Source organism: Centrocercus urophasianus, unplaced genomic scaffold, assembly GCF_019232065.1.
Source record: "Centrocercus urophasianus isolate 14NV4802_14NV808 unplaced genomic scaffold, USGS_Curo_1.0 seq_17, whole genome shotgun sequence".
Lineage (NCBI taxonomy): Eukaryota > Metazoa > Chordata > Aves > Galliformes > Phasianidae > Centrocercus > Centrocercus urophasianus.
Genome location: NW_024884722.1, coordinates 7,885,639 through 7,899,486, shown reverse-complemented (window position 1 = coordinate 7,899,486; position 13,848 = coordinate 7,885,639). Strand labels below are relative to the sequence as shown.

General features: G+C 39.4%; 1 protein-coding gene across 1 annotated transcript in view; it reads right to left on the bottom strand.

Moving 5' to 3' along the window:
* LOC122160018 (nebulin related anchoring protein) overlaps window positions 1–13,248 on the bottom strand; it is a 50,668-nt gene extending 37,420 nt beyond the window's left edge. Inside the window, exons 1-11 of the mRNA XM_042818203.1 lie at window positions 13,009–13,248; window positions 10,340–10,447; window positions 10,135–10,250; window positions 7,938–8,032; window positions 7,168–7,246; window positions 4,635–4,739; window positions 4,053–4,157; window positions 3,066–3,173; window positions 2,143–2,247; window positions 1,764–1,871; window positions 226–330 (exon numbers count right to left, since the gene is read on the bottom strand). Coding sequence (XP_042674137.1) covers window positions 226–330; window positions 1,764–1,871; window positions 2,143–2,247; window positions 3,066–3,173; window positions 4,053–4,157; window positions 4,635–4,739; window positions 7,168–7,246; window positions 7,938–7,993 — 771 coding nt within the window. The 5' untranslated portion in view covers window positions 7,994–8,032; window positions 10,135–10,250; window positions 10,340–10,447; window positions 13,009–13,248. The remainder of the gene's footprint in view (window positions 1–225; window positions 331–1,763; window positions 1,872–2,142; window positions 2,248–3,065; window positions 3,174–4,052; window positions 4,158–4,634; window positions 4,740–7,167; window positions 7,247–7,937; window positions 8,033–10,134; window positions 10,251–10,339; window positions 10,448–13,008) is intronic.
* Window positions 13,249–13,848: the final 600 nt, after the last annotated feature.

The following is a 13,848-nucleotide window of genomic DNA, read 5'->3' as shown; positions in this document are numbered from 1 at the left end:
GACCCTTCCACATTTTCTCCCAGCTGACTTTACATTTTTACTTTCAACAGAACGAAAACTTTCCACATATGACCACATTTGAGTGATACATAAATATGCTGTAACAGAAATGTCCAGTGCATTCATGTACACAGATAAGATTTGTCACAGTAGGACTTATCCTCCCATAACCCAAATGACCCTATGAGGATCTGCAATGACAGTGATCTCCCAGATGCTGCATACCTGACCACATTGATCCACATTTTCTCTTGTAAAAGTAACATCTGTTTCAGCTGTATGGCTGGCTTTTCCCTTGATTTCTTTTTCATACATTTGATGATACTTTACCTAAAAGGATTTAAACAAAAATAAATAAATAAAAGGAAAACAATCATCTGGATGAGTTTAACCCAGTCCACGGATATTGTATAATAAAAAACAAACAATGGCACACACATGTTGATAATTCCTGTTGTCACCAATCTTCAGAAGTCAGGTATGCCACTTAAAGATATAGCAACAATAGTGGTGTACTTAATAACATACACAATAAATGTTGGACTTGCCATTTTTTCCCATACCAGGAGTTCAATGTATTCAATACCTCCTGCTTCTCAGAGGCTAATCCCTGATGTTCAAGGCAAAAAAAAAAACAACCCATAACTAATTGTAATGTAAATTCATGGTTATCACAGAGCACTTCTTCCTACTTAATTTGCAACATTGTCACCTGCATGCCATTAATAAAGTGGAATGTTTCTGAATGATCTATCTCCCAATGATCAAGGGAATTCCAGGCAATCAACCTTCAAATTTGGACCAAGATCTGCACTACTGCTGAAGTAAAAATAATGCCTTTAACCTGATGCTGCCCTTTAATCAGCATTTCTCTTTGCTTACAAAGGGTCTTTCACAGATCAAAGGCAAACAAAGGCATTTAAATGTTTTAGAGTAAGTTGCTTTTGCCTTCAGAGCTACAGATCTCTTCTGATTCTCCTTGAGGACTCTTAATAATGTTTTAAATTCACTTCCACTGAGTTAGCACAATATATTATCTTATCCAACAAATAGAGCTTTACTTTCACTCTCCAATGACAAAACACAATTGATTGTGCATTCTGAAGCAATACTGATATCCTTTTACAATGCTTTTTAAGGATTACAGGGATGTTTTGCTCTGTTTGGAATGGAAAAGGAAGCCAATGAAGATCAGTACATTAAGGAGTTTAACAAACACACACATACAAAAGATAAAAAGTAAAATTAGTAGAATAGAAAGAAATTGTTTATATCAAACGTATGCATACACATGTGTGTCTGTGTGTATATAAATATATAAAATTGGTGTTCAAGAAGCTTGTTTCTTTGCCTCATGTAAATCTCATTCTGAAATGGTGCACAAGAGATATGGAGCTACAAGGACTCACTGGGAGCATGGTAAGTCATGGCAAAGCAGAACCCTGCCAACACAGCCCTCCCCTGATGTAAAGCCAGCAAGGAGTATTGCAGCTACTGTGTAAGTTAGAACTGCTCTTCAGCCCTTCTAATTGATATGTGGTTGGGTGGAATGAAATCAAAGACCTTCAGCTGATTCTTTATTGTCTTCCTTCTACCTACCATGCAACAGGAGGCTGGGTAAAGGGGAGAACAGATATCCACAGTGTTTATTCACAAATAAAAAGATTTTCCCTTTGTGCATAAAATTCAACCTTATACCTTAAAAAGAAAACAATTTTGTTAGTGAATTTTCTTTCCAAAAAGAGACTGCTTTGGACACTTACATCACTGGCTAATTCATTTGCTCTCTTAGCAATTTGATAAGCTGGAGTGATCATAGCAGGAAAGCTGCCTTTCCCTCTCTGTTCTTCAAAGTCTTCAGTGTATTTCAGCTGTAAAAGCAAACAAACAAAATAGAACAAACACAGAACAAACAACAGCAATAAACAAACAAAACAAACAGGACTGATCAGAGAAATGTATTTTGGTTACACACATAATCAGGTCTTAAAGTTACAAAGTCCAGTATTCAATGGCTGTCAACTGCCAAACTGTCTTGTATTAAGTTTTTATTTTAAGTTCATATTTGCAAGTGATTTATAAATATCTTAAGAGTCACTTTCAGAGTCAAAAGTGAATCAACCTATATTTTTTTCCACTTACATTACTTGCAAGCTGCCCTCCAGCCTTTGCATGAAGTATATCTGGAGTGTCTACAACAGAGGTGAACTTTGAAACTCTCTCTTCATGTCTCCGCCTATATTCCACCTGGGGGAAAGATACATATATAAAATACATACTACAAGCAAGAAGTAGCAAATATATTTATTCTCTCAGAAATTATCAGTAGGAAGTAAGCAGCAATTGTAAAGAGATTCCCCACTGCAGAGTTGAATTTTAGGCATGCTGAAATCTCCATTTCCTTAAAGTGAATGCTGGAAGGAGACAGAATTGGCCCCAGGTAATCAAAGTTTTAAATGATACTAAATTTATGTGAGCCACACATTTGATTAAATTATTACAAGAACAGACATTAACAGACATTATTAAGGTCATACTGTGGTAACAATACAGGCAGCATAGAAAAAAATGTAATACCTTAAAACCATTTGTTCAGGATTTATTTTTATTTGATCACTTTTAGTTGAATTGTTATTTTTATGAAAAGGCAATTCTGTGCGTATATATGATCTAATTTATCTTGTAAATGAATTAAGTTTAATATTAACAATATTTAATTTCATATAATAAAGAGAGTGGAAAAGATCAGAAGATGAGAAAAAAAAATTACTAAAGCCACCAAATGAAAATAAAAGTATTGAAGTAAAAGTTTTTGAGTGCTCATGATTTCATTCAGGTTGTAATACATTACAGAAAAAGTTGTTTTATCTTCCAGGAAGTGTCTGCATTGTCATTTATCTTATATGATTATTTTTCCCAAAGAAATTTGTTAATCATGTTTCTCACAACACGTTATTTGTAGAACTATGTTCATCATAGAGTACACTGTCTAAAAAGAATGGCCAAAACCCAGGATTCTCCACCTTCAGGAAGTCTAATACATGATTTAAAAAGCTAACACTTACATTACTGCTTAGTTGAGTAGCTCTCTTAGCCACCTGATAGCCTGGAGTGATCATAGCAGGAAAGCTGCCTTTGCCTTGACGCAGCTCATATTCTTCTGTATACTGGAGCTGCAAAATTAACATTTGGGTTTTGTTATTCTAAAGGAACATACTGTAGTTTAATATTATTACCTTTTTAACATCCCCTTCCTGAAGGCCTGTAGCTTATACCATATAAGTTTGTTAGGTAGAAATATGTCCTACTTCCAAAATCAAACAAATAAACAAAAGACAAAAAAAAAACCTCCAACCAACATTCCACCTTTGTATCTATAATCCATGGTTAGTTTTCTGTGTTATTTAGGGCTCTAACCCATTGCAAGGGCAGAGACAGTCATACTTTAGATTTTCCCCTATAAAGGAAAGACAGTCGATGGAAGTTCTACTCCATGAAAAATAACACATGCTTTCCATCGTAAGTTCTGCTTTAGAGAGGAAAAGAGTACTAAGATAAAGATATAATCAAGGTCAGGTCAGGTATCTTTGATAATAGCTGAAGTGCATCTCTGTTACATAAACATAGAAATGTGTGGTTTTCAGGATAGGCAATAACATTGTTGTGTGACTAATTACTCACATGGCTAAATACCGTTAATGATGGAAGTAGAATAACTTGAATTAGAAAATTCTTCTTCTTGTACAAGAATCACCATTCCAAGTCCTAGCTCCACACAGAGCAACCCATAATTCACACCCTGTGTCTTAGAGTGCTGACCAAACACTTCTTGATCTCTGGCAACTTGGGGCCATGATCATTGCCCTGGGGTGTCTATTTCAGTGCTCAACCACTCTTCTGGTAAAGAATGTTTTCCTAATATCCAATCCAAACCTCCCCTGATGCAGCAGTAGATATGTCAGTATTTCTTTTGGTAGCATCTTACTGAAGGCTTGAGTTTGATGCACTTTTCAGCCATGAAACTGAATTATTTCATATGTCAGTGCACTTACATCATTCAGAGTCTTCTGTGCCTGAGTTATCCTGACCATCTGAGGATCTGGCATGTTTCCTGAGTACCATGATGTTCCCCCCTGATAGGCAGCATAGTAAGCATTCTACAAAACAAAAATTAAATAACTACTGAGCTGCATCCTTGTTTTAAAAAGTGAGCAGATGGTCTAAAAGGAAGAAACACACAATGCTGTGGAAGCAAAATTTACCCTCCGATGACATATAGCACAAGGCCTCCACATACCTTCAAAATGCCAGACACTAAGATGTCAGGACATAAGATCCTGGATTGATACCCAAATAACTCCCCTGGGAACCAGATCACTTGCTGTGAAGCTTCAGTGTCAGTTGCAAAGAAGCATGTTGGTACGTCAGTACAAGCAGCAGCCTAATTTCTAGGTAGGTATGCTCATCCTCTCCCACCTTTTGGTTCTTGCACCCTAAGCTATAGCTACTTAGCCATAAACAGTTCAGCCAAATAAGAAGCATTTCGCTTTTTTAGCATTGTGAATAAACCTGCCAAGGGAAAACTTCGTTATCCTGTGAGCTTAAGGCTTGGAGACTTGAGGGTAATCTCTTACCTGGCTGGCCAGATGTTGGGCTTTATAAGCAGCTTCAATGTCTCTGGACCTCCCATCCCACTGAAAGGCAGATTTGAATTGCTCACTCTCTTCTCGATATTTTACCTACAAAAAAATTAACTTGGAATTAGTAGCATGTTGGTACAGACTAAACACAGCACTCCCAGGAGAACAGAGACAAACAAGGTCAGTGCAGTCTTAGTCCACAGTGGTATGGAACCTGCAGGAACTGCAGCAACCAAAGAGTAATGCAAATCAAAGCAACAAAAACAGTGCTGTTCACACAACAAAATTGGGTTTAGTTTTAAGATCAAAGCTTGTGTTGCAACCCACACAACAAGATTCTACCTAATACTAGTTCTATTATGAAGCTGCACATCTGTAAAGGAATGGTATATTAGACTTGAAATTTGATGTGAAGCTCTAAAAGAATAATTTGGTCTTCGGATAACACTTTTTGGGGAAAAAAATCTACAAGGACTAAAATCCTGAAGAACTTTTAAGCAGAACATACCAATGCAGTATTAGATGAAATAACTACTTCCTGCTGAGCAATACACTGACAGTGTAAATGCAAGGGAATACTATAGTAAGTCCTGGGCCACTGTTTTCCTCTTTCTTTCCTGATATCCAACCTAAACTTCCCTGGCGCAACCTAAGGCCATTTCCCCTCATCCTGTCACCTCTCACCACTGAGAAGAGACCAACCCCGCTCTTGCTGTAAGCACCTTTCAGGTACTGGAAGAGAGCAATAAGGTCTCTCCTCAGCCTCCTTTTCCCCAGACTGAACAGCCCCTGTTCCTTCCGTCCCTCCTCATAGGGCATATTCTCCAAGCCCTTCACAAGCCTTGTTGCCCTGACAGAGAAGAGATACTCAACATGCACAGTTTTCAATTTATAAATTAAGTACAAGAGGCACACAGAGATTAATGATTTGTCTGCAACACAGAACTTCTGTGTAGAGAGAAGCTGCTAAATTTTTATCTCTATACTCACTTACACGAAAAGAGTATGATATAAATGAAGAAATATTTTTTCTGGTTAAGTTTAAAAATAAGAAAAAAATGCAGTAGGAATTGAAGCAACTTAGTACCACTTTATACATTTACCAATGAAATGGTGTTCCTGCAAGCAAAATTTCTACAGAAGTGCTCCCTTTAAGTAAGTACTGCAGAATCAGCTTCTTTACTACCCTGAGCAATTTTCTCTCTAGAGCAGAACCTCATTATGTGATTGAAAAGGACAGAAGGTGCTTGAGGTGTTAAAAAAATAAACCCCGCCGCGGGGTTGGGGCCAGCGGGGGGGGGGGAATGATCTTTGAGCTATAATTTGTCTGGTGTATATATTCATATGCACTGGAAGTATCTGTGTCATATCATGCCTAAAACCAGAAATAGAACCTACAGTAATCCCAAGCTCATTCCTCACCAGATCTGTCACACATGGCTTAAAGTGTGACAGTCAGTGTTGAAAAAGTGACTGCCTCTGATGATGCCAAACTTGATGCATGATAATAATACACACGAATGATAAAGATACAGCATCTCATAAAAGTCACTAAATGTGCTTCCACTTTGTATGGCTAACACAGAAAAACAGAATAATGTAGTGCACTGTAAGTAACAAAACTTACTTCTTTTATTAATGTCTAATCACATTTAAACACATTGTTTTTTTTTTTTTTTTTACTAAATATGGCTTTGCAATCAGTAGTGCTATTTTAGTGTACTGAAAGAGACATGGCATAGAACTGAGGTTGCAAACGATTACGGGGTGGTTCAATGTTTCTTGTTTTATAAAAGTTGGTAGGCATGTAAGTTGGAAACAAATACACCCGGAGGAAAACAATGCAAGGCACAGCAGTGGCTTTCGGCAAGAAAAAAGACTCGGAGCACCTCTAGAGGTTCAGAGGTGCACAGCAGCCTTCTGCAGTAGCTGCACTTAGTCGGGTGCAGAAAGCTGCTCCATCCAAAACATTCTAGCAAAACATTTCCAGCAAAAAACGCAAAGCTCCCCACGCTTTGTGCTGCCTCGCAAAAATGAAATACCAGCTCAGATTTTCCAGAAATATTGGACAAAGTATTTATGAGAACTTTTGCCTAGCTCTGACTGAGATAGATGTGTTTGTTTGTTTCATGGCACTCGGTATCAGTTTCAGATGAGATCATAAAACAAGTTGGTCATTCTTGTTTCAGACAGCTGTGTAAACCCCCAGCTTAGTTACTAAGTTAGCATACTCTGGGCAGTATCTCCTGCAGCTTATGCAAGCAACGCTTCCATATGGATTACCACACACGGTGTATAAGAATCTGCCATCCATTTTTCCTTTTGAAAGTATCGTTTGGTTTCTTATGAATGAAACAGCTTTTAAAATTATATTCAAACCTGGGCTGAAGTGTTCACTGCTCTTAAAGAGCACAGAAGGCTAAATACAGAATACATACTTACATTTTTATAACAAGACCTAAACGTGATACCAAAATTTTAATCAGAGCCAAACACATTTGGCCATCAAACTCCTTACCTCACTTACCACTTCCGATAGCTTTTTGGCATTCAAATTTATTGGTGTCTCAAATATGCTTGTGAAGGCATTGTTTTTTGGGTTGTGCCTAAGAAAGGAAGCATAAAAGGATTTGAGGAATGTACCAGACAGCCCACAAGAAAGGTTCTCTTTGAGCACTTGAAAACAGTATCAGCCTCCACCCCCCCTGTACACAACTTTTCCCCCACTCAAACATAGATCTCAGATTACGTTCAAGTTATTATTGTATGGAGTAGGTGCCTAGAGCAAAATTAATTTTAATGATCATCATATCAATGCTGTGTTTCTAATAACAAAAGAGAATAATAGAATAAAAAACAACTGTCATCTCTCCTTTTTCTGCTGACAAATTTGACAGGAACTGATCATTATAAAATAAAAACTTCCGAGAACAAACCAACTCCAAAATCTGCATTTTATACATTTTCCTGATGATTAACTCAGCCTGTTAACTCTTAACCACTGATTTGGAAAGCACAGGATTTTATGGTTGGGTTCATTTCCTTCCTGAAATACTGAAATGAAGCCAAATTTGGCATCTTTTAACATGCTGGGCAAATGAGGAAGCTTTATCTTTAACAAGAGTTTCCCACCATTGTCGAGCCACTTAAATGCAAAGATAAGCACTCAGGCTCTAATAATACATTATTACGCATTGCATAGGAACAGACTGAGTCTAAATGGAGATCTGTTTCATTAGGATTACTTCACAATATTTAAAAATAAATTAAAATAAAAACCAAAGGAAACAAACTTACACTTGACAGTAAGGCTTTTTCTCATGGCTAACAAAGTTGTTTACTGTTAACATCATCTTGCACACCTCACAGTGAAAACAGGCTTTATGCCACGTCTGGAAATACCACAAAAGAGAAACCAAACAGACGTTATTTGTGTTTCATTATTATTCCATTGAGATTCGTATTGCAGTATTGACCCATTCCACCTATTTCATGAACCTGAAAAACTCCTCTTCAAATACATGCTTATTATTAACTCATTTCAGATCTGATCCCAGTTAAGAGTTAAGAACTTCTGGAACCAAGAGATCTGCGCTGTGTTAAAAGCTCCAATCTATACATTTATTATAGTCCAAAATAATAAAGAAAAAGAACTGACCTGATCTATACAGTTAATCTTCTCAGCAGGGTAAACCCCATAGCCACATCTAGCACAGGGCTGCACATTCATCTTGAAATCCACAGAGTGAAAAATATATAGGTTTATACAAAAGGTTCAAAGAGTATGAAAGTGACTTTTTGGCCTGCGCAAAGCACGCTCTAGACGCTCCAGTCAGGGCCTTTTGCCGTGGTCAATGGCTCCCATTAAAGCTCTGAATTGAAGTCTGTTGCTCCGTTTCCTGACCTTCTGTTTCAAAGTCAGCTGCAGGCTGGCTTTTAAAGCTGCCAGTTAGTAAGAGCAGTTATTTTGGCAACTGTGTCAGTGCGTAAGGGAGGGTAGCAATATCTTTCTCTAAATAGAAGAATGAACTCATGGAATCAAATCATGTCCATGTGAACGTTAGAATCTGATCATTTCGTATTTCAGTTTTGTTCTAAAGCCTGTTGTCATAAGCCCAGGGGGAAGATAAAAGCCTACACAGCAGCAATTCATCAGTCATCGCTCACCCTGATGCACAGCAAATGACTTTATGTAGGGCTGCTCTGGAGCATTATATTAGGAGGTACCACCAAAGAAGCAGGCCAGAGATGGGTTTGGAGCATCCCAGCCCTTCATTACACCTGGAAGAGGTACATTTGTTCTCCACCACTGTCTTGTCAACCATCACTCCAGATAGAGGACACACAGCAACATGGGCCTCTTATCTCAAAGAGCTCTAAATGTGCTGGGTGCAAACCCAAACATCTATCCCCCATGGATAAAAACATCAGAAAGGAACAATTTACTTATGGAATGAACAAGGCAGATACTTAAAAGTGTCCACAAAGGGCAGGTTGGCACAGACCTGAGTAAAAAAATTGCTGACGACACTATTTAAGAGTCATTATGTTTGACATCAGGATTCAACCAAATTATTATGGTTGTCAAGTCTACTCTGAAAAAAAAAAAAAAGTTACTAAATTTTGTCAGCTACAAATGGTCAGGATTTGAGCTTTCTGTCTCAGTTGATCGTAACACCTCCATTGGGTATGCTTAGAGAGCCTCCTATGCAAGAGATGGGGATACACTGTTCTGCTTAACCTATGCCTGAATGCTGACAATGTACTGGCACAAGGTGCAGTCAACAACTGGCACACTGAAAATAGACACTAATCTGATGAGCAGTAGGTATGGCACAAAGTCCTGCAAACACTTAAGGCTGTTCAAAAGAGGTGATTAATATGAACACACACATACTTCCATTTTCTTTTAAAAATATATGGTTACAGAAAAAAAACTTGTGCTACAATTACTGCTGTGTTTCCTCATGGTATTCCTTAGGGAACTGGGAGCAATTTTATGTTGACTATGTTATATCACCATAACATTTATAATGCTCACACCTGTGAACATAAATAATGTGGTGGTCTTCCAGTTTCCTTTCTCACACACCTTTTCACATTTTTTCAAACTGCCATCATGTTTATACAGATGACAGCTACTAGGGTCATAGTGGCCAGGCTGTCTCTTCTTTATTTAGCACTGGGCATGCTACCAGCTGCTGCCTCTTTGTGTCTATCTACTCCAGGAGCAAATTTATCATTTATTTTCTAGGTAACCCTTGTTTTGATCCCACACAAGGAACAAAGACATATATTCCCCTTCTCTTTCAGCACATTCCCGAAATGAGCACAGAGAGGTGCTGAAAACAGCCCATCCCCAAACCAGAAAGACTTCAACCAGGAGCCAATTTAACACCGAGGATCCGGACGGGACTCCAGGATGCTCTGTGCACCACATGTTCCTTCCAAGCCAAGAGGCTTCTCATAGCTAGGTTTCACAAATAGAACTTACTTCATGTCAGCAGAGACAGGGCATGCTTGTTTCTTTTCACCAGAACACAGATTACCAACTTGTCTGAAAGTCAGCCAATGTTTTCAAGTTCTCCTTCTCGGAGGATACAGCATATCCTAAAAGAGAAGTAGGGTAACATCCTGTGCAGCAACATCATTCCCAGCAATGCCCGTTCCAAGCACACTATTTTCCCTCACATCCATACCGTCCCAGTTCTGCTGGAATCTATTGAAGACTTTCCCATTCCTGAGCATCTCAAAACCATCCTGTTGTATGGCCTGTGCTTCACCATTCTGGATTGAAACTAGAGTTGCTATCAGAAAAGAGAATTTATCAAAAAAACAAGCATTGTACAGTGTCATTACAAAGTACATGTTCCATTTTGATCATGCAAGGAATTAAATCACAAAACCAGTGCATGTTTGTTATCTTGACAAATCTTAGCAAGACATTTTTTCTCCAGTTAAAAGCTCATTGTGGCTTTTTTCCTCCCTTAGTAGGGCCCCATAAAGGCTTTTTGATATCAATGAAAATCTTAAAAGGCTTTACTTAACAGTAGAACCTTAATCAATGTGGTTTAAAAGTACCTCAGTTACACACAAAGTACAAGGAGACAGTACCTTGAAAGTGCAAATTAGTAGGAAGAAACATTGTTACCTCTCCAAGCACCTTTTATTCATTGAATTAACTGCATAGAAAACTATACAGCCTGCCTGCATCGAGAATCTGAATCTAAAAGCACACAAAATAACCTCTTAACAGACATTCAAGTCAGGGCCGCCTTCTCTGTCACTCCTGAATAGCAGCTGTGCCCTTCCAGCCGCATGAATAGCAGGAAGCCGGGCTCTATAAATCCTGGCAACCACATCTTCCCTCTTTTGCAAAAACAGAAATTAGAAAAAGGTGCAGTTTCACCACACAAACTGGGGGTACTATCCACTGTTAAAAGCTGCCTGTAGAAATTCAGACACGAGCCCAAATTCACCATAATCTTTTCTAACCATGTACCTAATTAGATAACCTGGGCTCAGCATTTTATTCATGTTAACCAAATTCAGCATAGTAGCAAACACTGCTTCCAAAAAAACCCAGAAGTTGGAAAATATTTATCAAGACATGAAGAAAAACAGCTATGGGACTACTTTCCAAATATGTACAGTAGGCTTTTGCATTTTTGTTGTTTTGGAAACCAGCAAACAACTGTTCACATTTATCAAATTCTGCTTACATTTTCCTTTTGTTGCCAGTATCTGGAAAAGTGAATAGCGGGGAGATTTTGCAAATGTTGCCAAAGAGCAAGAGAAAGTGAGAGCAGGAATAGAGAGAAATGGGGAAAAAAAAAGAATCAAAAGGACAAGAAGGCAGAGCGGAGAAAGAAATGTAGAGGATATAGCTCAACTTAAATTAAAAGTTTGAAGAAAACTGTGCAAGGCATGCACAGCACAGCCCATGCAGACAACATCCACATGGTCCAATATTCCCATTTAATATACATAAAAACCTAACAGCTGTAATTTAGGAGGGAACATCCTGAGAGTCACTCAAGTTCTTCCACCTAGAAATATCCTCGCCTCTGCCTCCCAAGTCACAGCAAAGCCCCATCCTTGTTTTCACAGATGTTGTGCAGAACGTAGCACAGTTATTATTCCAGACAGGTACTATTTTGTTGCCTCAAGCCTTCTAGTTTGTACCTGCCATCTACCTTTCAATTTCCCAAAGGCATGCTGCATTGTCATCCTGCAGCTGCTTACACGGTGGTTAAACATTTCTTTTCTACAATGCAAATATCCAGCCAAAGGCTTCCTTATTAATGTTTTTAGAGAGTAGAGTGAGTCTCCAGGGATAAGAGGAGGAATGCTGATGCATCACATTGCTGGCTCTTCCTTCTGCCCAGTAATGCATTTGGCCAGCTATGCAATAGTACACATGAGAAAATATTTTCTTCCTGACCCTTCTTGAGGTAGTAATCATTCTGTGCCCTGAAGCAAGATATTTCCTTTTACTTATATATTTTCTAATTTCTCCCTTACTCATCACTGAAAACCAGCTAGATTTTCTGAAATATCTAGCACCTTATTTTCCACTGAAATATTAAATTACCATGTAGTTAAGAACAGTTTTCCAGCACACTGAGGAATCAAGCTGATAGAGCTGTAGATGTCCCTGTTCACTGAAGGGAAGTTGGACCAGATGACCTTCAAAGGCTCTCTCAAACTCAAACAATTCTGTGAAACACAATACGGTTTTTTTTATAGCATTACAATGACTTGTAGAATGGAGATGTTTTTAGATATGCCAATTTGGCCATGAGGACCAGATGACAATATATAAGCATTTTCATTGAGATATAGGAAACCACAAAATATGGATTTCCAAGGTAATACACACACATCATCAGGAAAGGGTATTTGGATGTTCAGGAGCCAGTCCCAGTCATTGCTGATTATGCCACGGTCCTGATCAAAGGGCTGGAGCATCACTCTTAGGAAGAAAAGTGGAGTTGGGCTTGTTTAGAAGGCTCATGGGAGACCAGTACTTGAAGAGAGCATATAAGCAGGAGTGGAACCAAATTTTTACATGGTCTGGAAGAGATAGGACAGGGGGGGGAAGGCTTTAAACTAAAAAATGGGAAAATTAGGTTAGGCAGAAAATTACTCAGAAGGTGGTGATGGTAAGGCGCTGACACAGGCTGCCCAGAGAAGCTGTGCATTCCCCAACCCTAGAGGCGTCAGGGTCAGGTTGGTTGGAGCCCTGGGCAGCTTGTCAGGCGGGTGGTAAACCTGCCCATGGCAGGGGGTTTGGAAAACTCAGTGTTCTTTAAGGTCCCATCAGACCTAAGCCATTCTACAATTCTACAATTCTCTCCCATCTCACCTCTCCACACACATACTTGAAGATCCATACATTCCCAGTTCCTCTGTTGTCCTTAAAGATCTATTACAGATTTGGAAATGGCGCTGGCTTCTTGAAAAGAAGCAGCTAACAGACGGCATGAGAGGAGCCATGGGTCTCTGTTAGAGCTTAATTTTCAGCAGCAAGCTTTGGCTCTATCTCCAACCAGGAGCTACAGGCATAATCCCACAGAGCGGAGCTCAGCCCGGCAGCAGCACAGAGTCTTGGTGAGAGCCACGCGCAGCTCAGACGCTGCTCGCTCACATCGAAGCAGTGACCTGTCGAGAAGCAAAAGGCTGTTTGTTACAAAGCCTGTGTTTTGTGCCAATTATGAGGCAGTTACACTGAAAAAAACATCGCTTTGATGTGAATCTCTTCAGGTAGTGAATGTTAAACACCGCACGCTGCTGGGTAGGTGTATGATTTTGCAGGATCGGAGTCCGCATCCAGGAGTAATTAGCAAGACTGTGCCAATCTCCAGCCCGTGCACTGAACTGCTGGGTCCGATGCAACGGCTCCACAGTGGGGTATCGTAATTAGCAGAGATGCAACACAGTGAATAATTGGAAAGACCAGGAAATGCCAATGAAGTTTATATAAGGAAAAAAAATTTCCTTAGATCTAGACAATCTCTCGTCACCATGAAACTTCAGGCTCCTCTTTCGAGGGGGTGTGACGGAGCACCGCTGTTAAAAAGCAGCAATTTTCTCTTCGCTGGGACGAAGCTGAGGGGGGACTGAGCTCCTCCGCGGGGAGCAGAGCCGGAGGAGCCCAGCCGCACTCACAGCCCCGGGAGGCCGGGACAGACCCCGCCCCGCGCCC